At 50.7% G+C, this 23,386-nt stretch overlaps 4 protein-coding genes across 4 annotated transcripts; 1 reads left to right on the plus strand and 3 right to left on the minus strand.

The window, feature by feature from the left end:
• Positions 1 to 1,287: 1,287 nt before the first annotated feature.
• On the plus strand, positions 1,288 to 1,593 carry PtA15_6A29 (uncharacterized protein; the record flags this gene model as incomplete). Its single annotated transcript, XM_053169990.1, has 1 exon — positions 1,288 to 1,593. One exon carries the CDS (start codon positions 1,288 to 1,290, stop codon positions 1,591 to 1,593), a length of 306 nt encoding a protein of 101 aa, XP_053020956.1.
• A 950-nt stretch (positions 1,594 to 2,543) lies between these two features.
• On the minus strand, positions 2,544 to 2,819 carry PtA15_6A30 (uncharacterized protein; the record flags this gene model as incomplete). Its single annotated transcript, XM_053170002.1, has 1 exon — positions 2,544 to 2,819. One exon carries the CDS (start codon positions 2,817 to 2,819, stop codon positions 2,544 to 2,546), a length of 276 nt encoding a protein of 91 aa, XP_053020957.1.
• Positions 2,820 to 7,638: 4,819 nt separating this feature from the next.
• On the minus strand, positions 7,639 to 8,132 carry PtA15_6A31 (uncharacterized protein; the record flags this gene model as incomplete). The annotated part of the gene is made up of 2 exons (XM_053170013.1): positions 7,639 to 7,973; positions 8,051 to 8,132. 2 exons carry the CDS (start codon positions 8,130 to 8,132, stop codon positions 7,639 to 7,641), a joined length of 417 nt encoding a protein of 138 aa, XP_053020958.1.
• Positions 8,133 to 8,208: 76 nt separating this feature from the next.
• On the minus strand, positions 8,209 to 10,814 carry PtA15_6A32 (uncharacterized protein; the record flags this gene model as incomplete). The annotated part of the gene is made up of 2 exons (XM_053170024.1): positions 8,209 to 9,090; positions 10,764 to 10,814. 2 exons carry the CDS (start codon positions 10,812 to 10,814, stop codon positions 8,209 to 8,211), a joined length of 933 nt encoding a protein of 310 aa, XP_053020959.1.
• Between the last annotated feature and the right edge of the window lie 12,572 nt (positions 10,815 to 23,386).

The raw sequence follows: 23,386 nt of genomic DNA on the forward strand, positions 1-23,386 counted from the left end.
CTTAATCTGGTCTAGCCCCGGCATCCACATCAACACTATTGATTTGCACACTACATACTCCTTTCCTCCCTAGCTCCATGGACGAAACAGAACACAGACCCTTAATACAACATCATCTTCAACTTGGACAACAGATGATTCACAATCTCCTCAAAGATGAAGCAACCCTCCAAACCCTTTTTGAAGAACTGGATTCTGACTCAGATGGCGAAGAACCCAAAAATGAAGAACGTCGCAGAAGAAGGCCAAACAAATACCGTGACCGTTACATTTTTCATGATAAGCTCATGGCCGATTATTTTAATGAGAACTCAACCGTTGAGTCAACGTATGGATGGTCTTGATTTTTTACAGCCCATAATTAGCTGATTGAAGCTGACCTCAATGATGATTGCTTCTAGGTATGATGATTGTGCCTTTTCGCGACGGTTTCGGCTTGATAAGGAGGTTTTCATGCGCATCCTTGAAGATTTGAAGTCAAATTATCCTTACTTTGTCCAGAGGCCGGACTGTACCGGCAAGCTTGGACTCAGCCCAGAACAGAAAATGACAGCCGTCCTCCAACAGCTAGGCTATGGACTCCCGTTCAATGCAACAGATGAATATTGCAGCCTTGGAGAAACAACAGCTTGAGTGAACATGTCAATGTTCTGTGTGGCAATCCAAGAGCTCTATGGTCCAATCTACTTGGGAAGCCCAACTGAAGACGATCTCCAACGGATTCTGAGTCAGAACACCAAACAAGGCTTTCCGGGTTGTCTTGGCAGTTTGGACTGCATGCACTGGGGTTGGAAGAACTGCCCAACTGCTCATTCTGGGCAGTTTAAAGGCAAGGAGAAGGGGCCAACTCTTGTGCTCGAGGCAGTTGCAACACAAGACACATGAATTTGGCATGCCTTCTTTGGCACTTCCGGCTCTCTTAACAACATCAACGTCCTTGATTGCTCACCTCTCTCCCAATCTACAATTGCGGGGACTTTGTGGAACATCAATTTTACTGTTAATGAACACAAGTACAACCACGCTTACTATCTGGTCAATGGTATATACCCTAGTTGGTCAACCCTTACTGAGTCAAAGGGCCTGGCACAAGATCGAGCAACTCAAAACTTTCCTAAGAGTCAAGAATCAGCTCAGAAGGACATTGAACGAGCTTTTGGGATGTTAAAAGCACGCTGGAAGATACTCACCAAGCCCGCGCTTCAATGGTACCCCGGCGATATTGCCGCCATCATGAACACATTCATCATTCTGCACAACATGATGGTGGAATATCAGTATCCACCAATGCATTTCACTCGGTCGGACTCTTTCAAACTCATTCCACCCTGTGAACAGCCATTCACTATCCGGGAGCAAATAATCCAAATGGTCAAAATGAAATCATGTGTAATCCATGACAGGCTCCTCCGGGATCTCATTGCCCATGGATGGAGGCTCAACGGGAGATCTGAAGAGACGGAAACGGATTGGCAATTAGATGCCAAGCTTGATGCCCAACTGGACGCCGATTTGGACGCCCAAAGGGCCAAAGAATCTGATTCGGACTCTGAAGATTTGGACACCCAAAGGGCAGAAGAACCCAAGGTCTAATTCTCTCATCTATGACCTCTTTATCTCAACTGAAATGCAAGCCAGGTATTTATTGTGAGACAACCAAATGTTTCAAAGAGAAATGAATACAACTTTTTTTAATTGAGATCGTTATTTGGTGAGATTGATAAGCAGGAAAAGTGAGACCATTTAATTGAGATTGTTATTTGGTGAGATCAATAAGCAGGAAAAGTGAGACCATTTAATTGAGATTGTTATTTGGTGAGATCAATAAGCAGGAAAAGTGTGACCAACACTAGATAACATGATCCCTAATTTTTCATTGAGCTTCTTATTCGGTGAAATCAATAAGCAGGAAAAGTGAGAACAACACTACATAGCATTATCCCTAGTTGTTGTTTGGACTAGGGAAGCATGATAACAGACCCAAAGAACATTACAACAAGGCAGGATTGATGTTGTCCCTGTCCGCAAGCGAAGGCGACAAGGTGCGTTGAGGGCCCAAGGGTGTCTGAAAGGCTTGGTGAGAGTCAAAGGGACCGCTGCCCTCACCCGTATCTTCATGAAGAGAACTCGGCGCCGCTTCCAAAAGATCTGGAGTACCAAAAGGATCCGATCCTGCTTGATTGTCAGGATCCAAAGTCGCAGATTCATTCGCGGAAGCTGTGGCCAATGCCAAATGGACTTTTGCAGGTGGATTTTGGATTTTTTCAAGGATGCACTTCCTACGAGCAGTCAGTCATTCATGCAGCTCCTCTTCTCCGCACTCAGTGAGGTCCTGTGACATCAACTTCAGGTTGGAATTTTGCTCCTTGGTTGCTGCAAGTCGCTCTTGGATTTTGTTCAAGCGATTAGCCGCAGCAATTCGTTGGTTGGCGTCCCTGGTTGCTTTCTCAAGAAGCTTGAGTTTCTGACGACGAAACTCACTCTCCTCAACCTTTCTTTTGGCTTGTTTGATCCCTTTGGGTCGCTTCCATCGAAGTTCAGACTCATCGGCGCCTTGAGGTGTAGAGGAGGGATTTGGCTGAGAGCGAAGGTGACTCAGCGGATGTTGAGTTTGCTGCTGAGTGGGATGAAGGGCGTGGAGAGGGCCGAGCACCGTTTTTTGTGTGTCCAGTCATCAATTTCTTCCACTTCGGCGCGTCCTTGACGATATTCCAAGCTGATTCATGGGTGAAAGCGCGATTTTCAGTCTGGAGATACATCTCCTTTGCATTAATGAGCCAGTCCAATGGGGAGGTTCCAGAAGCTGGATTATTGGCCATTTGATTGTATATCACAGCAAATGGAAAAAATGTTCATAAACACCTTAAAATGGGTCCCAAAGTTTTGTAAATTTCAATCGTGAACCCCCCTAGTATGTTGACCAGGTTGTGCACCAAGTCATTTTTTTTGATGTGATATTAAGCTTGCTGCTGCCCAAGAATATATACCAAAATTTTAGGCCCTGTTTGGCAGCGTGATTATTACGCAATAAATAATCTTGCCATGTCCCCCTACATTGTGTAAGACACTAATTTTCCGCCTGATCTTTTGGAAGTAAACTGCCAAGCCTTATGAGGGTTTACTTTTGAAAGATTATCCTAAAAATACATGTTTTACCATATATAATGTAGCATGTTTCCTATTATTACGCTGCGTAATATGACACTGCCAAACAGGGCCTTAAGTATTTTGGGAAAGAGTGGGATAAATAACAACTCACATTGCCTCCAAGAATTTTTGGATAATAGATAGTTGCACCAGAGTAGATTCCACCTACTCCTAAAGTCCCACTCAACATTATGTGGCTTGGAACAGTCTTTCTTGCAACAGATGTCCACCAAAAGTGCCTTGGAGTTTGGCAACTTGTCCAGCTTCTGTGAAATTGCTTGGAACTGCCAAAATTAAGCTTGGAGAAAAGGATGCGGCAAAGGGGGGGCTATCCTGAAGAGACCAATTACAGGACCAAGGAGCAGCCAAGGGTGGCAAGGTTGGAAAAATGGTGCAAAAAATACAATACATGTATTTTATTTTTTGTATAGCATATACATTGCATTTGTATTGTATTTTTTATCCAATACAATAAAATGTATTTTTTGCATAATTTATTGCCCTCTCCAAATTTAATATATTGTGGATTGGCATGGTCAATTGTAAGGACTCCAATTAGGGGTCCTTCACTGTCCGTTTGAGTGGGGGCACAGAGGGTGAACCTCAAGATAAGTTCTGGTTCACGGGCTATGTATTGCTCAGGGGAAAGGGAAAAAGAACCTAGCCGGGAGAGATGTGTGTCAGGGATCTCTCTATGAGTACATACAACCAAGGATAGAGGGGGAAAGGGGAGCAGAGAGAAGTAGGAAAGGAGGGGAAAATAGGGAAACTAAGGATGGCTTACCTAGCCAGGAGGGATGTGTGTCAGGGATCTCTGCCGGCTAGGAGAAGTGCGAGGACCGGAGGACATAGTCGAGTGGGAAATGTGCCTGTGATTGTCCTTGTGAAACCTTGCAGTACGCGGAGGCTTCACAGTCTCCCCCCCTATAAAAAAATGAGGGGGAGGGTCCCTCCAGCTCGAATTTGACAATTGGGAGGGAAGGGAAACAGCGGATCGGGTGGACGGTTGGTTCTTCTTAGTCGCAGGGTGTTTGATCCGTGGTCGTCTGCATGCTGATGGGTTGGCAATCCCGTTGGTCTTGTACGGTGAGGGCGATGGAAAGGGGTTTTGGTATTGATGGAGAGGGGCAGCAGGGTGGTGTTCCCATGCCACATGAATTTCGCAGGGACAACCGCGTCTTAGTTGCGTTCAGTGAGGGCATTGAGGACGGTTGCTTCAAGGTTGGTCTGGGGGTTTGCCATTCCAGGATCAGCGGGGGTGATCATATCCTCCGCATCAGTGGGAGTGATTGTACCCTCCGACCTATGGGAGACCCTTGTAAGCATTGCCCTCTGTGAAATTGATGGGTCAATCTGAGGGGAGACAGTACATACTTGGCGCTCCCACCTTTGGCGATGGCACCACAGGCCTTGAGGAAGGAGGCCTGATTGAACTGAGGGACTTCAGGGACAAATTTGTCATCTCGCGTGGCTGCCGAGCTACTGAGCATTTTGATTGCGTTGGGTCTCCCGCTATAGTTGCTGCCTGAATGTTTTCTTCCACGGCGGTCAAGTGCCAGTTTGCAAATCCATGCGCCAAGTCGTCTAAGTGCCCGTCAACCTGCGCCAGGCATGAGGTGGACAATTTGTCTAAGTCAGGCGCTTTGTTTGTGAGTCCTGCAACACCTGCGGGGCGGCCAATTGGGCGGCCTGCGGTCGCCGGATTCGTCTTTGTAGGGCCACTATTCTTTGCTGTCCACGCCACTGGGGGGGCATAGTCTGCTGGTTTGAGGGGTGGGACAAATGAAGCCGGTATGTCCACCCAACTCTTGTCCATGGGGTTGAGGCAAGCTTTTGGGGCGCTCCCGCAGTGTCTCTTGCAGAAATGGCACAGCCCAACGCTGTCCAGGTAAGAGTGGAGGCGCCAAACCGTGTCTGCCATCCTGCTAGTGGCAGTAGTGGTGGATGCGTTGCGGCGTAGTCGTAAGGCAGGCGATTTATGTAGGTTGGAGTAAAACCCACTAGTGCAGTTTTTGAATTTGCCATATTGAAGTTTGCCAATCACAAAGTTTGATGATCATCTATTTTTGCTTGAAGGAACTCCGGGAGGCCAAAAGTTACTGCCTCAGCTAGCTCGTAGTCATCAAGCAAGTGTTTGTCAAAGTTGACCAAGCTCTGGAGCGTCCGACCACAGGTACTGAACTCCAGAAAGGTTTCAGTGTCAGCCATCTTCATTTGGGCAATGTTGCGTTTGAGGGCCGTCTTCCATTTGATGGGGAGAGAAAATTCAAAAATTTGTTCCTTGAAGTCTTCCCAAGACTTCCCTTTGTATTTTGAGAATTTGTTTGAGTAGAACAAGGGAAGGTTTGTCTCAGAAATGAGTCCGCCCACAATGAGACGCTTATTGTCTGCATGCGTGACCAACTTTTTTGCAAAAAAGATTTGAAGGGCTTGGATCCAACAAAGGAAAGCTTTGACTCCTTGAAAGGGGCCTTTAAAGTACGGGCCGTCCAAAATCTTGAATCGTTGAAGGTTGTTGCGGCCCGGAGCGAGTTGCGGGGCCGGAGTAGACTCAGTCTTTGGGTTAACGTTCTTGCTCCAGGCGTCCAGTGCGGCCTTTACATTGGCTTGAGCTTGGCTTTGAACCGCCTTCAATTTGGCTTGAGCTTGCGCCGCGAGGAGCTGCTTGGCCGTGTTTTGTTGTAGGACCAGGATCTCCTGGATCAGATTGTTGTTGGACATTTCCTCCGGCGCCAATGGGTTGCCAGAGGAGCTTTGTTGATTGAATTGGTTCATCAAGCTAGTGTTGGGGTCAATGAGCACACAGGGATCAGTTGAGGCGCTTGGTGATGGGATGTTAATGGCGTTAGGTGCGGCGAGAGTGGCTTCCAAACAAGCACGGCGCCTGATTTCCTGGGCAAGTTGTCCTGGGTCTTGCAGAGGAATGAGGGGGTTGGTGTTCAACTGACGGGTGCTCATAAGAGGAAAATCCAACTCGTCAATTGCTTGCGTACGTAGTTCAGTCGTCTGTGGATGTCAGGGCGCGTCTCTTCAGTGACGGCACCCTGAATCAGACAAACAGCTAGCAGTCACAACAACGGAGTTGGAGCTCTACTCAACCGCCTATGCGGGAGGATAAAACCACGCCTCCTATGGGAGGGGCTGTTGACTCTGGTCAACCGGAGGCTAGAGGCGCTCCTAAGAATTGGATAGAGAGAGGAAGGAAACCTGAGACTTGAGCTTACCTTGTATCAGCGAGGTCGAGGCGCAGAGTCAAAGGTTGAAGGAAAATAAAAGGAAAAGAGATGTGATCAAATGCCCCAATCGCAGTGTTTGATGAATGTCAAAAACTACAAAATGGCAGGCTTGGTATAATCAGATCTGGGGAAAGACTCTGAGTCAGAGTTCTTTCCTTCACTTATACTTACTTGCGGATCTGTCAATCCGTGACATGTTCTCTAGCTGACTTGCAGTCGTCTGTCAACGGCTGTTGGGCCGCGCGCAGGTACTTCCTGTCGCGGGGCTTCTTGGCCCGCTCTCTTGAGCGGGTCTGTCAGTTTCAGCTACTACCAAGCTAGCTGGCAGCTGACAGTGGAGGGGGTGGTTGCAGTGATAGTGAGCAGTGAGGAGGGCAGCCGTAGTGGCAGCGAGCAGTGAGGGGGGCAGTTGCAGTGGCAGTGTGCAGTGAGGAGGGCAGTTGCAGTGGCAGTGAGCAGTGAGAGGGGGCAGTTGCAGTCAATCAGAAAAAGAATTTTGCTCGCCAAATTGAGGAGTTGGCGAAGGGGTGGAACCAGAAAAAAAAAGTGTAAGGACTCCAATTAGGGGTCCTTCACTGTCCGTTTGAGTGGGGGCACAGAGGGTGAACCTCAAGATAAGTTCTGGTTTACGCGCTATGTATTGCTCAGGGAATGATTATGAAATAAAGAAAATGAAAAATGTGAAAATTATCCAATTTCTTGCAAATTTCTCAGAATGTTCATTACTGTTCAAACCAGGGGGGGAAAATTAGAGAGCACAGTATGGCATGCAACAAGAATGATAAAAAATGAAAATTCTTGAAATCATTGCTTTATTGGATAAAATAAATTGAGTCAAATTAGTGGTGATTTGGGCTACATGGTCCCTGAGTTCAAATGAAATTGGTTGATAACCCATCCACCCAAAAAAACATTGAAAATGGTTTCAAAATTTTTCATTTTTAATTATCACTAGAGGATAAAGCGGATGCGCCGCTGCAGAGCCCAGGTGCCCAGCTCAACTCCTTACTCTGTGGCATTAGCTCATGTGTGTATGCTTTTTAATTCTGAATATACAGAATGTTTTTAGATAAGGGAGCAAGACTTTGTGGTTGTGGAGCAAAGATTCAGAAGGTGCTTGCAGTGAATTTATATTGGTGAGGCTGAGCTGCTGCCCGCGCCCTTTGTCATTTCTGCATAGGGGCTCAGCAGCTCGGTCTTGGGCCCGTCGACACTGACTTGAGGCCGTCTCGGCGCACCATGTACACCCTCAACTTCAAGTGATCACATTACGCAATGACAACGCATGTAGTTGTGCAAGCTCAATCCACGCACGCGATTGGGTACATAACATCATCATCGATCGTCTGATGAGAGTCCAAGCCGGCCTTGCTCTTGCCATAGATCTGCTTGACAAGATCAATCTCCTCCTCGGGAAAGTTCGAGAGGATCTCGGGGAAGTCGAACGACGAAGCTCGTCTGCTGTGATGACACGGAGACGAAAATACCGAGCCAGCTTGGCTGTACTCGATACCCATCCATTGATCGAGCAGAGTCTGAGAAGGATGATCGAGCTGGTGCTTGAAGCCGTGGCCGCTAGAATGAGCGCTGCTGCAGGACGGGTGTTCGAGGCCATTTTTCTCTGAGCCAGTGGAGAGGAGCGGTATTGATGGGGGAAATACACTTACCGGTAGGAGAACTGATGGAGGCAAGGCCCAGATGGTTGAATGACTCGCCAACGGGAGGAAGCGAGCTTGAGATCTTAGCCATCCCCAGGGTTTTGATAGTGTGCTGATTGGTGCTGCGCTCAGCTGTGGCGAGTCTGTTGACGTTTAATTCAGAGAGGTTAGGAGAGGAGCCGTTGATGAGATAAATAGATGTTTTGATTTGGAGCTTTCGAGTCGGCGGTCTCGTTGGCAGAGATGGCAGAGCCCTTGATGGCCTTCCTCAGATCCTCGTAGTTTGAGCGCCGGTTGGGGTCGAAGTCGAGATGGTCTTCGAGCACTTCGACGTGGATCAAGAACGGGGCCCGGTTGGCGCAGTTGAGGACGACAGACTCGTTGGGCGAGATCCTGACGATCCGCTGGTGACACGTCTTCTTCCGCTTTGAACTTCCGCCGCCGCCGACGCCCAGCTCGGCCTCCATGCTGCCACCCCCCGACTTCTTCTCGCCCTTATCACCCTTGTCACAATGATCTCCGCTGCAGTACATTCCCAAGCAGCAGCCTTTGGGGAGGCTGTGGTTGAGGACGGTCAGCTCGGCACGCAGAGCTGAGAGTCTGGCTTTCTTGGACACGACGACCATCCGAGTAGCGATATCCTGAAGAGTGGTGATTAGATCCAATTGAGACCTCATCGATTGGGATTTGAGGACCTGGTCGAGCAAGCCGTGTGGGATTTCGTTAGGATCCATGAAGAGTGCGTTGAAGAGATGGCGGATCGGACTACTGTTGTTTGTGCCGCCCGCTTGATGGGTGAGTTTCCCGTTTCGGTTCATGGCCAATGTGCGAGGGTGGTGGAATCGGCTGTCCCGTTTGAATTTCGAGAGCGCTTCGGGTAGGGAGGGGGCAGATTGAGATATTGCGGCGGAAGTATGAACTCTGGGGGAAGAGGTGGAAGCAATGGAGGCAGTGCCGAGTTGAGCTGGATAGTGGGGTATGGTGGGCAGGGCATAGTGGCTGTCTGTACTGCCAGGCAGTTGTAAGAGCAGATGATCTAGGTGATGGCCCTGAGGGACATTGGGCAAGCCATCTCGGGAGGAGAAGGGATTGGTGGAGGGGAGGGGGGCAGTGTCAGCCACTGAGAAAATTGTCCATGTGTCTACAATTAATAATTACAAGTCATGTAATTCACCACCTGCAAATGGGTGTGCTTTTCTCCGCAGCCACACCCAGTGGTTTTCCAACTGAACTCGCGCGGCCCCCGGGAACCATCATTCGGGGTCCATGAGAACGGCGCCTAGCTGTACATTCTTCGGAGTGACAAGTCGTGGGGGGTTCCCTACGCTTGTCCTCCTAGGGCGACCCGAGCGTCACGTTGCCGTGTGTAGCTCCAGGTCGCCCAATGTGTGGGTCGACTGCGTGAGGCGGCCCCTCGAGGCTGGGCAAAAGCGTGGGGTTCCCATAGCTTTCTGCCCAGCGCGTCTGCGCGCACATTGCGCGTCAGGCGGCGAGTGGCCAGTCCTCCGCGAGACAGCTTTGAGCGCTTAGCCGGAGGCTTCTTTGAGGAGGGCCTAATGTAAGCCCCAAACCTCGGCTTCTGAGAGCCTGAGACATTAGGTAGGCCCATTACTCTAAGAAGATGACTAAACGAAAGCTTTCCACAGGACAGGGGGAAACGGGATAATCTCGACCACACACAGCATTTAAAGGAGAGAGTTGTTCAAGATGGACAAGGCGGAGGCCTTTTCTACTCGAGAGTAGTGTCGGATGTACAGTTTGTAGCAGCTGGACGTCCACCTGCCTAGTCGGCAGATCTGGGGCACGGGGACCCCTAGAGCGTGTCGGAGAGACGCGCCTCCAACCTGAAACGAGTGGCCCGAGAGGCCGTGGAAGCCTCCTGCTTGCAAGAGGGCTTGGAAAGCCTGTACCGTGGTGGGGCGCCTCAGGTTATGGCGGTTAGAACCATCGGAGTAGCCGAAAAGCGCGTCGTCCGGGGACTGCGCGTCTGCTAACCGCCTCTGGACTGCCGCCACCGGGCAGAGTGGCCCACTCATGCGCTTTAGGTGAATTACTTGGACCTCTCCTGGCTTGGCTGTCTTTGCTGCTCGCAACGCGAGTGTGACCCGAGTCGGGAGGTTGGACATCAGTGACGTGTGGAGCGTCGCGTCCCTTGCTAAGAGGGAAATCGCCTCGGGGGGTTGACCCCCCCCCTCGGAATACGTGAGTTCGGCTAGCCGAGCCATCCCCCAGAACGCCACTACCGCTAGGTCGAAAAGTGCTGAGTTGAGAGGGGAGCCGCCTCTCAAACGGCTTGCCAGGAAGAGGAGGTGGTGGAGTTGTATTGCCGTCTTGGCCGGCCGGGCGGGAGAGGCGGCATCCAACCAGGCTGAGGACCGGAGGATCACGACCACCTTCGCGGCTGACTCGTATGGGTAACACATGTCGTGGTATATGTGCCAGGCCTTCAGACCGAAGAGGTATCGTGAGATTGTTCGCGCCGTCACCTCTCTCGCTGTCTGCCTCCCTACTGCTCGGCCCGCCCACCAGCAAAATAGATAGATGTCGTGGGATGAGGCGGGTAACAATGAACGGGCGGCGGAAGTCTCCCGTTTGAAGCGGATGTACTTTTTTTTTTTTTTTTTTTTTTTTTTTTTACGTCGGCTTTGTACAGGAGCAGCGTGTTCCATCTCCACCCTAAAAGGGTGTGTATATTTAAGGCTGAAGGGGTTTTTGCGTTTACTCCGTCGGAAAGAAACGCTGCGATAGCTGGGAGATGGTACTGGGCAGGCATGGTTCCTAGATACCGAGGGGAGTACAACGGAAATTGGGCGGAGAGTTTAAATTCTGGGAGGGAGGTGAACACAATGCGTAGGAGTAAGGAAACAAGGTGGAGGCATGCCAGCCTTGGGTTTTAAATACAAGAATGATTACTCTTACAACACCTCAGTCACGAAGGGGGACAAGTCTAAAGGGACTATGACCCGGATTTGGTGTTTCATCTGCAAACCTGCGCGGTCCCCACGCGACAAACCGTCTGCGCGGTTGTTAGCGGAAGTGACCGTTGTAAGACTCAAAAGTGTTCCTGAGAACCTTTTGCTGAATGGAGAAGGGGATGATGGAGGTGCAAACTCTGCCCTTCTATACTATCAGATAACAAGACCCACCAAGGTAAGCTTGGCAAGTTTTAATGAAGTGATAGGGTTGGTTGGTTCAAGATGAGCTTGTTGATGACACTGAATAAATTGTTGTTATTGTTAATGTAAGGGTTGTTATGTAGGTTGTTTAAGTATATATATAAGGCTGAACTGTAAATGTTGGGGTGACTGTGATTGGTGAGTAATGAACTGAGGAGCTGACAACTGGGGAGGAGGGAGCTCCTTATATAGACAAAAGTGGAGCCCCAGAGGGCTTGTGGGTTAGGGTTTTGACTAATCTAGACAACAGTGTGAGGGATTTTAGCTGGTGGGAGTAGATACAAATGATGTCATAATGTGTCAGGGGTACATAAATGATGTCATAAGAATGCAGTAGGGCCACATGAAGGCTGCGTAAAGTGACAGTAGACTGCATGAGTTGACAGGTGGATGCAGGGGGTGCATAAATGAAGTCTGAGGCTGCAGAGTCAGTGTGTGATGACATCATAATATGGAAATAGAAGAGTACTTGATAATATGTAATGACTGCAGTCTGATGGGGAGATGTATGTTTGTATCCTGTGATTTGTATAAGCATAATGCTGTGATCCTTGAATTGAGGCTGGTGACAGGCTGGTGACTGGGTATGTTGAACGTGTGATGGGTGTCCAGTGTCCAAAGAAGTGTAGGTTCCAATCCAGCGGGGTTCAGGTGATGCTTTCAGTGGTGACTAGGGGTAAAATTGGCCGTAGAATCCATTTCTGAGGTCTGTTTGATGGTATCTTGAGGCGTATTGTGAGTAAATATATGTATGCGAAAAAACTTTTGATTTTTCACTTTTCCGTCTACCACACCGTCCGTGCCATCAAGTCGATATCGTGCGATATCAGGAGGTCTTGTATTACTTTCCATTCCTCGTTCACGGCCACGTTACCTGCGCGGCGTTTCTGAATGACGGATTTTGTGGACGAGTTGTCCGTTTCCACGAAGAAAACTTTCCCGGGCCTAGCATTCATTGACAAGAGGATAATCAAGCCTAATCGCACTGCCACCGTTTCTAGCCAGGAGATGTCCCTCGGCATTCCTAGATCTTGATTCCAGCCCTGCGTCACTTTAAACTGGGCCCATCGTCCTGACACGATGACGCCTATGCCAAATGAAGTGGAGGCGTCACCCACCCAGCCTACGTCTGTCGGGTGGGGGCTGGCGATAAGCCTGGTCAGCCGTTGGGTGGTCAGGGTGTGCACCCAGCGTTCTACGTCATTGACCACGTATGAAGGCGGGCATCGGGGGTGGTGTCGGAAGATCCAGCTGTTCATCCACCGATAGAAGCCGTTAATATAACATCTCATCTGCGGGAAGATGTACGCCGCGTGACCCAGACGTCCCGCCATGATCTTGGCTTCGTCGTAAGTGAACGGCCGGGATTTGTCGAGGAAACTCTTCATTTGGGAGAGTCAAAGTTCTACTTTTGCGTCGGGTAGGCGAACGGTCTTGTCTTTCCCGTTCCAAATGAACCCGAGGAACTTCTGCTCATCAGCGAAGGGTGAGTACTTGGATTTGTTCGTTAGGACGCCAAGTTCGGCTGATCTTGTCGCCACGTTGTCCATGCACACTGAGGATTCTGGTTCTTTCACAAACAAGTTATCATCGACCCACCTAAAGATCGTGGTGAGATCGAATTCATGTAGCATGATGCGTTTCCATCCGTCGGCTGGCCTGCCGAAGGATCCGCATCCAGCGACACCGCCGAAGGTGATCCTGGTGTCTAAGAGAAGCTTGTCGTCGAATGTCAACGTTAAGAGGTAAGGCCATTGATCCGGTCTAGTCGGGATTTGTCGGTACGCCTTTTCCCAATCAAAGAGGGCTAATTGGCAAGGTTTGTCCCGTGCGCGGAGGAAAGCTGACACTACCCTGAAATCATCCCAAGTTGTGGTGAAGTCGGCCTTATCAACAAAGGAGTTTACAGAAGGAACTCGCGGGTCGTGCTTTGGGAAGGATAGGTCGTTGATCGGCCTTACCGATCCATCACCGTTCACTACAGCTCCCAGCGGACTGGTCCGGAAGAAAGGGAATCTCTCTGCGACTTGCTGATGGGAATAAGGCCCATGCATCCGGCCGCGCTCGAGTTCTAGTTTGAAAGACTTTTCAATCTTTTCTTGAGCTAACAAGGAGGACAAGTGGTTAGGTGGGGTATACCAACGTAAGTCATCCTCTAGGCGGTGCGGGGGAATTCCCTGGTCGAAGCCGTGCTTGAACCCCGCTAAGACATCATCAAACTCGGGTAGAAGGCCTGCATTAGCCAAGGCTTTTTCCCACTGTGGAATGTTCATTTCGCACAAAACCTCCGTGGGCCATAGCGGTTCTAGAGCGAATTGGGTCATCATATCTCAGTAACGTTCTAATTCCATTAAAGGAGAAACGGTGGTAAATCTTGTTTCATCTCTTTCCCACTTCTTTTTTTTTTTTTTTTTCGAAGACTTACCGGGGTGTCCCTCTTCCTTCTCTCCTATGATCTTAACATCTACTCTCCTACTCTTAGGGGCACTCTCACTGCACTGGGTGGCACTGCCTCTGCTTATTGGAACGGGCCTGTCAAGTCTTCATTAAACGGATAAATCCATACAACATTAAACATGAGAAAGAACACCATGCGTAAGTGGCCAAAACAAACAATTGTGCGGAAGGAAGAATTATTAGGACGCTTGGGAGGAAGGGCAATGGGAAGCTTAAAGAAAGGGGGAGTCCATGTGTAACATATGATACCGGAACAGGATGCGCAGCGCGGGCAGGTGACAAAAACCATGGAGACAAAAAAGAAAGAAACCAAGCAGGCCTACAATGGGGCTGGGTTGTTCTGGGCAGGACCGCCTCGCCGACCTCTGAAGTTCGCAGGGGGGTTGGATCTTCCACCTGAAGGGTTGTAGAAGGCCCGGTCTCCTCCGAAATAGCCCCTCGATCGTCCGCCTCTCTGTCTCTGAAAGCTTTCGCGTGACGGTCCTTGGGCCGAACTCGACTGGGAGAAATCCGGTCGCCCCTTCGGAGCGCCTGTCGCGGGGTCCCACCCACTACGCTCTCCTCCAGCAACATACGGGTTGTCTTCAAAACCTAGCTCGCTCTTCTTTCTCACATCGTCGTAGCACTGGTCGGCGATGTCCTGACGGAAGACGGAGATGTTGGGAACAAAGGTTTCATCTCCAACAGTGATGTGGTGGGCGAATGTGTTGGCCCGCATTTGAATGTCGTAGCGGAGGGCCGCGAGAAAACAGACATTCAAGTGGATCCTGTCACAATTAGCTTTGTGAGCTAACAGCCATTCAGCGAAGATCTTGAAACCGTATACGTCCCGGATGCAAACATGAAATTCTCTGTGAGCAACCGTCCAAGCTCCTAACGACAATGACCATTCGCTTGGATAAGGAAGACCAAAATATCTCAATCCCTTCTCAGAGCCATTTTCTTCAGATCTGGACCGGTTGACGGCATAATACAACATCACATCTGCTTGCCACTTGCAATTGAAGATCGTCAGAGGGATTGGGGCCTTGAGCTCTTTGAGATTCTTGTTGAAGAACGGAGTGAAGCCGACGCTGACGTGTTGATTTGCACACCCGATCTTGAAGGAGAGGCCTTTCTGCTTTGACTTAGTCTCTGACTGCTCGACCGAGATTTGACCGGAAGTGGTCGGCGGAGGGGTTGAGATATGGGAAGGGTTCACTGTAATGAAGCTTGGCATGGTGGACGGATGGGTGGATGTGCTGTCGATGGTAGTAGACTGGGCTGGCATCTTGCTACTATTGACAATAGAAGTGTACATATTGTAGAAGAAATTGGCTCGCTCTACGTCGCCGTCGTTATCCGCTTCATTAGCCTTGAGCCATATTGCGTCCCTGTTGTCATTTGAGGGGCCTATTTTTTCAATAGGAGGAGTTTCTGCAACCGGGGGATGACAAGTGACGATCTGAAAGTCCTTATCACCGAGCAACTCTAAGATCTCTTGCTCCGGATCATCAACCAGGTCGTCGGCAGGGAGCCTGGGGGCCTTCGGGACGGCTTGCTTATCAGATTGATCTGGCTGCTTCTTCGTCGACTTCTTCTGCTTCACCGCAGGATTCGCTTTAGCTCGAGTGTTCTTAGCAGGACCGGATACGGGTTCAACTGCTGGAATATCTGATTGTGGTTCTATATCAGTGACTATCCGACCGGTAAGGGAGCGGATTCTAGTCATAAGAAATCTAGCTTACCTTGGGGCACCAGAGATTCTTTGATACTCTGCGCTTCTACTTGTGAAGCCTTACCGGCCGACGTGAGAGGTAACTCATCACTAGTAGGTATGGGTTGACTCGTGGCCGTAGCCGTCAGATTTGCCATCCCTCCGGCAAGGGTAGGGAGGTCTGAGAGCTTCTCTGCTGGAGCTTTAGGAACAGAGTTCTTGGAAAGGGATTCGGACATGGCTTGATACGCGATTGAAGTCGGTGGGAAGAGGGGAGTAAAGAGGACTGGTCGGTGTTGCTGATGAAGGTGAAAGGGGAAGAGTGGAGGAGTCGAGTTTCTGAAGGGAAAAAAAAAAAAATGGAGTAGCTGAGTTCGTGGTTTCAAAGGATAGCGGTCGACTCTTCTGATGGAAAGCGAGAAATCGAAAGAAAGGGGAACGGCAATGAGCGATACGCGCTCTGAGACGGGAACGAAGGACTGGGTGAGACTGATGGGTCGGAAGCCGCTGGTCGTACCAGTGGCTTAAGTACTCACTCGTCTGCCCTGGAGCGCCCTTGGGCGTCTCTGCGGTCGGTCCTCTAGTCCGCATGTGGGTTCGTCTGCGGTCCTCGGTCCCGGGCCATATCGCGTAACTCCGCCTCGTCGTACGTGCGCGTATCGTGGTTTGTAGTTCGGCTAGGTGTCCGGTCTCAGGGTTCGTATGAGAGTCCACCTAGCTGTTGAGTGGAGGGGGGCGCCTAGCATGGACCTTAGCCCCTTCTGCTGCGCGCCAGTAACTCCCAATAAACATAACTCGCCCGGGCCGGTCATCTGGCTGGTCACATGACGACCAGCCAAGTTGTACAGCTTGATGAACGGCGAGCCGCGGGTCATCAGGACGCACCGATGACCGGACAGCTGGGCGGTCATCAAGGTATACATGCCTCGATGACTGGTCAGACGGCTGGTCGTCAAGGCAGACAGCTCGATGACTGGAGCCGGCCGGTCATCAAGACGGTAGACACTCGATGACCGGCCATCTAATCGCTCATTAAGGCACAGATACAACTCAATCACCGGCCAGCTGGCTGGTCATCGAGGTGTTCTTGATGTCAAGGTACATGTACCTTGATGACCAGCCATCTGAGCAGTCATCGAGGTATACACCTCAATGACCGGCCAACTGGCTGGCCATCAACATATGTATCTCGATGACCAGCCAGCCGGCTGGTCTTCGAGGTATGAATGTACCTTGATGAACCGACCCGAGCTGGCCGGTCATCAAGGTGTATGCCTTAATGGCCGGTTGGCTCCGGTCATCAATGATCAAGGCCTTGATGACCGGCCGGCTCCGGTCATCAATGATCCAGCCTTGATGACAGGGATGATCAAGGTGTATGCCTTGACGACCGGCCTGCTCCGGTCATCAAGGTGCCTGTATACCTCGACGACCAGCCAGCTGACCGGTCATCAAGGTACAATTTTGATGGCCAGCCAGTTGGCCGGTCATTGAGGTGTATACCTTGATGACTGGTCAGACGGCTGGCCATCGAGGTATACATGTACCTCGATGACCGGAGCCAGCCGGTCATCAAGGACACTTCAATGACCAGCCAGCTGGCCGGTCTGAGGTGATCGAGGTGTATCCTTGATGACCGGTCATTGATCAGTGTCTGCCTTCTTGATGACCGGCCGGCTCCGGTCATCGAGCTGTCTGCCTTGATAACCAGCCGTCTGACCAGTCATTGAGGCATGTGTAGCTCGATGACCGGCCAGCTGTCCGGTCATCGGTGTGTCCTGATGACCCGCGGCTGTCCGGTCATCGGTGTGTCCTGATGACCCGCGGCTCGCCGGTCATCAAGTTGCACAACTTGGCGGGTCGTCATTTGACCAGCCAGATGAACGGCCCGGGTGAGTTATGTGTATCATCACCCCGAATGATGGTTTCCGGGGGCCGCACGAGTTTTCCGGGGGCCGCGCGAGTTCCGAGGGAAAACCACTGGCTGTGGCTGCGGAGAAAACCACACCCATTTGCAGGTGGTGTAACCCAATGGCTAAAGGCTACCTTAAGATTGACCTTGATCTTGTGTAAGATCCTGTGCTCAAGTCCTCCTGTTGTCTTATAATATTACTTTTATTGCAATCATCAATTTATATGTACTAAACTGTATGATTTCACACTTATTATGTATTTACCTTGATTGAGAATAATAATTTACTAATGGAGTATATCTCTCTATGGATTTACCATACATAGAGAGATTACATAATTATTCATGTAATTCCTCCTCCGAATTCCGTGGACCTCTTGCCCCTCCTTGGAGTTAAGGATCCCTCTGGGGCCTTGACTCAAAGGAGGATCAGGTCCCTGTAATATAAAAGGGGGGGATCTTTCCTCTGGAGAGATCTTTCCCCCAAGATTATTACCATACAAACCCGCCAACCTTACTACAAATCAATAGTGAGTGGGGTTTACAATAATCAACTAACTTTCTCTTTCCCTTACAGCTTTTCTTCGACCTCAACTCGTGTATTTTCTAGTTACAGGTGATTGTTATCACACCTGTAACTTAGAAAATACCCTCTCATTGTTTGAAGCTACAGCGCCTGGCTTGAGTCATCGCCGCGTCCCCTTACATTTGTAAGGGAGCTAGCCCCTCCGCTGCTCAGCGTCAAGGTGTGGTTTATTCCCACTGGCTGTAATAGCTATAGTGCGGCCCTGATTCCGTTAGCCGCTGCCCAAGCCGCTACCGCGTGTAGTCCAAAAACCCATCAGCCCCTCGTCACATAAGAGACAGGAGCTGACAGGCAGTCAGGATGGAGGGTGAGGCTGAAGCGATGGCCAGGTGGGTCTGGACCTGATCGAGATTGATTCTGGGGGCCGATTGTGGCGACAAGAGTCCAAGGAGGTGGTGGCGGCGGCTAGGTTGTGCTGAGCATTGGCAGAGCTGTCATGGCTGGGCTTTTGAGATTCCTGTGCGAGGGCACAACAGTTTTCTGGCTGGCCTTCTGTCCCTGCTCGACGCACTCAGCCAGCAGCAGCAACTGGCTCCCAAAGTCCGGGTCCTTGTCCTCCTCGTTTTTTGGCGGTGGTTGTCCTCGTGGTGCTGACGATGAGAAGAACCAGTCCATATTGTGATCGAAGGGTCTTGCCGTTGTGGTGGCCCCCAGGATCATCAAGACTCAAGTTTATTTTCACTTCCCAAGACTCAATTTCCACGCTGGGGTGGACAGAAATCCGTCATTGGGTCCCGCGACTCAATGAAAGTTGATTAGGTAATCCAACATTGGGTCCCGCGACTCAATGAAAGTTGATTAGGTAATCCAACATTGGGTCTTGCGACTCAATGAAAGTTATGGTGCAGTCCCGACTCCCCAGGCCTCAAGATCTCTTCTCATCACATTTCCACCTTCAACTGGCTCCCCTATCTCTCCTTTTCCTTCTGTCCATTTTCCCATCTCCCTTCCTTCTCAGTTCCCCATGCCTCTTCAGCTTTCTTGGTCCTAACACAGCGCCTGATGTGGGTTTATTTCCTTGTTTGTTTCTGATTTCTTTCTCTTCTGTTTGTTCTGCCTGTCTTGAGTGTTTTCTGTTTTCTCTTTCCTCCCTCTGGTTCTTTTCTTCCTGACTCATCAAGCTGTGTTTTCCTTAATTTTCCCTTGTGTTGTTTCCTTTCTTCTTTTTTATCTTGTTTGTTGTGAGTGTGTGCGCGTGTAGCGCGCGGAGGATGTGATGAAATGTATGTGACATGTCGCCTGGAGTCCAAGTTCAGCTCGAACTTGGATGATGGGTGGCCATGGCATTCTGATCCCCGGAATACGGACCATCACTGAGCTTATAGATCCTATCTTCAGAGTTTCAACTTACGGGCTCCGCCCGCCGATCATCCTTCATCAGAGTTTTCCGGATCTTTTTCCTTCCTCTTCCTTAAGATCACATCTCCCTTCCCCTCAAACAAAACAACTGCCGCCGAGGATCCAAACCCCCGGCAAACTTCTCAAAACCACCCAAAACCCAATAGCTATCCCTGATCCCCCCCATTTTCAGCGCTCATCACCACGGACCACCCAGCCACGAGGGCAGCCTAAACAGCACCCATCCCCTCACACGACTGCCTCCGCTTGTACGGACAGGAGTCTCTCATTTGGTCCCCCAAGCCGGGATCAAACCAGCGACCTCAAGATTTACAGTCTTGCTACTGTGGTTTTGAGGCCGTTTGGCGGTTATATCTTCTTTGTTTTTTCTTCTTGACACTATCATCCATCGAAATTCCTGAGAATCTTGGCTGAACCTATTTGGCTCTTCTCCCTCCGCCACTCTCAAGTACTGACCGCATCCGTCGCTCGCCACTCTTCTAGAGGACTAGCCCTTGTTTCATTGGATCAAGTAGTTTCAGGATCCGGCTTCTTTCTTTTTCTTGTTTTTTTTTTTTTTTTTAGGTGTTCAGCAGCGGGGCATTAGGGGTATAAAAGTAAGTCCCCTCCACTTAGTAGCACCGCCGAAGCTTCTACATTGTCAAAGCATCATCGCCACTTCGTGAGCCGCCCCCGTTCGCCTGGCTGTTTCCAATTTCAGATCGCTTGCAATGGCTGACGCGGTGGGAGATCCTCGACCCGTCAAAATGAAGAAAATAAAACCGCAAGACGGTCTGAAGTTTGACGGCTCAAACGTTGAGCGGTTTCTAGACGACTACGAGCTAGCGGCCGAGCTAGACGAAGCCTCAGATTACGACAAGGCCCGTCAAGTCGTGCGTTTCGTCGAGAATGGCGAGACAAGAGCTGTTCTCAAGACTTTGGAGGGGCATAAGCCGCCCGACTGGTCCAAACTGAAGGCAGCCATGCTCGCCTATTGGGCGGACGTGGACACGGCAGTTTTCACAGAGCGCGACGTTGCAAATCTAGTTGATAAATGGACAAAGAAGGGCGGTGTCTCCTCTGTAGCGGATTATCATGACTTCCGCAAATCGTGGGACCCTATCCAGGCCTATTTAGTCTTGAAAAATCATGTCGAATCCAAGGAAGAGCTGAAAAAGCAGTTCTATCAGGCGTTCTCAACAGGTTTTCAGGGTTGCATTAGGGATCAACTGATCAAGGATAACACGCTGGTGGTGACGGTCGATAACCGCGCCAGGCTCCCATCCTTCAAAACCCTCCGCAGCGCTGTAGATACTGTCATGAAGGGACAGATCTCCCTCTCCTTTGAGGATACGCGATCATCAGCTCCTGTAGCGGCTCCCTTTCAGGAGGCGAACGAAACTATGAAGAAGATGCTCTCCGATCAGCGGCCCCCAGCCGCTTCTTCGTCCCCCAAACCAGAAACATCAATGGAAGACCTCACTAAAATGTTTAAAGCATTCGAGCAGTTCATGAAGCAAGGAGGCGCGAAGACGAGCTCATCGACGGAAAGGGGGCCGATGATTTGTTATTACTGCCATCGAGAGAATCACGGAACCCTCCGCTGCGCCGAACTACAGAAGGATCAGGAGGCGGGTCTAGTCGAGAAGAAGGGTAATAACTTCTTCCTGCCCAACGGGGCGCTCATTCCTTTCGATCGCACTCGCCCAATCCGCCACGTAGTGGCCTCCTTTCCATCCAATCAGGCGTCAAGTTCTCGGGCTCAGTCTCCCGGGCCTCGTCCGTCATCTCACTCGGCCTCCGTGGAGTTTAAGGCCAGCTGTGGGTCTTTGGAGCAATGGTACCCCTCTGCGGTTTCATCTCAATCGTTCTCGGGTGGGTACGACTCGGAAGCGGCAGGCAGGAAGAGACATGAGGAGTCGAGGCCTTACAAAGCTCCTTTGGCTCCGCCATCCCAGGCTAAACGGCCGCTTCGTAAGCCAGCAGCTGCTCCTAGCGGTCCCACGGAGCCTGATGTAGTGGATGAGCAGGAACTTTTCGAGCGGATTATGAAAGATCCCGATCCCCAGCCCTCTCCGCCGAAGGACTCTCCAGTCAGGCCAGTCACACCGCCTAAGGGTGCGGGAGCGCAGCCGAAGGTCCGCTTCGAGCGGGACGTCTCACGGGACCACCCAGACGCGGTGGAGGGTTTCGTCAAGAAGATCTTTGAGCTTCCAGTCACGACGACAGTAGCGGAAATCTGCTCAGTCTCTCCGGCGGTATCGGATGGCGTTAAAAAATGGGTCTCGCGGCGTCGCGTGGAGGTAGGCCCAGAAGAGTTGAAGGTGCATTCGGGCACTTTGGCGGAGGGTCGCAAGTTCAGAGAATCCTTGCCGGACCCCTGTCTATACTCCTGTCCATTAGGTTATCTAGCGTGTTTGGTCGGAGCAGGCAAGAATACGGCGTCTCCGTTGATCGACTCAGGCTCGCAGCTCAATATCATCTCAGACAGTCTGGCAAATCGTTTCAACCTCACACCGCGGGTCAATTTTAGCTCCGCGGTATATGGCATCAACAATCAGGCCTGCGAGTTGATCGGAGTCGCGGAGGACGTTCCGATCCGGGTAGGAAAGACCATTGTGGGCAACTGCCACTTCTGGATTACCCGCCAGGAGAGTCCCTTTATCCTAGGTCGGCCTTTCTTAATGGATTTCGAGGCAACCCTTTTGTTTTCCCCCACCGCGGGGGAGAGGATCATCCTTCCCGATTCCGAGGGCAGGAACATGGAGTTCTCACTCTGCCCGGTCAAGAAGGGTCGGTGGGAGCGGGAATTTCCGGCGCATGGTCGGAAGGCAGTCTTGACTCACTGTGGGCGCATTCTGGAGTTGCCCGAGGGGGCGGAGGACCCGTCTTTTTTATGAAGGGGGTTGGTCCACTAGCCGGCAGTTTTAATTTAGGGCCTCGCACTCTGTCAGCGGATTCAACTCAACCCCTAGAGGCCCACAGTGGTAGTTTCTTTTCAACTTGTTTTCAAACTCCGTCTTCCATTTCGTCCGCTCAAAACATCAAAGCTCAAAAACATCAGCAAAATCAAAACCCATCAAAAAAATTTGTTTCGTCGGTCTTTCAGTCTCCGTTTCCGTCTCTCTCAAAATCGCCTTCTCTCGACTTTTCAAGAAGGACCCTCCGGCCGCGCGCTGCTAGCGCGGGAGTGGATTTGCAGCATGGGCTTTCCGCGGGGGCACAAGGTACAAAAGTAAGTCCCCTCCATGGTATGCATCTCCGGGTAGATTCTACCGTCAAATCAAAAACATTACCATTGGCCACACTCGTGAGCGACTCGCCGGACCTTTGTTTGTTTCCCAGTCCAGGCAACTCCCTTCCTCTCTCATCTCGTCTCCGCAACAAGACTAAACTAGCCCTCGACTCTCGTCTCCGCAATGAGAATAAACTAAATTCATCCCTCGACGGTCTCCGCGAAGAGAATAAACTACTCCCCCTCCGTGAAGAGGCTAAACTATTTACGTCTTGTGACGGCCTCCGCAATGAGGGTAAACTTCCGAGCCTCCGCGACGAGGATAAACTAAAGATCCTCTGCAATCAGGTGAAACTAGGTACTTACCGGCTGGAATGCAAGGGTGGCGTGTCGGAATTTGGTGTTTTGCGGAGGTTGGGAGACGTAGAAGTAAGTTCCTCCCATAGTTGCACCCCCGAGGGTCTCTCTGCACGTCGTAAAAACCCTACTCTAGCCACACTCGTGAGCCGCAAATCTCCTTTCGGTTTTTCGTTCTCAGAGAAGGCGGCGTTTGAAAATGGCGCGGAGCATCGGACTTGGCGTTTACTCGAGTATGGCCTCAATCACGGCGCTCAGTCAGCTCTTGTGGATGCGTGGAGGGAAGGCTCCTTTCTGTCCTTCGCCGCCAAATACAAGCCTGTGGCTCGGAAAGTCAAGCCGGTGAATCAACCCATGCCACAAAACCTAAATCCTCCGCTTCAGCGCCCTCCTTTGTCTCGCGATCCGTACCAGAAACTGCCTCGCTTGTTGGCGGGACCTTTTGTTCCCAAAGGAAGAGTTACGGCGGAGCGGCTCTCTGTCGTCAATTTCGGGCCCGAGGGTTGGCTGTACCCGGACGAGCTGAACCTCATCAAGAATGTTCTTGCGGAGCGCAATATGGCCATCGCTTTCACTGAAGCGGAGCGA

The sequence above is a fragment of the Puccinia triticina genome, chromosome 6A, assembly GCF_026914185.1.
Source record: "Puccinia triticina chromosome 6A, complete sequence".
NCBI classification, from domain to species: Eukaryota; Fungi; Basidiomycota; class Pucciniomycetes; order Pucciniales; family Pucciniaceae; genus Puccinia; species Puccinia triticina.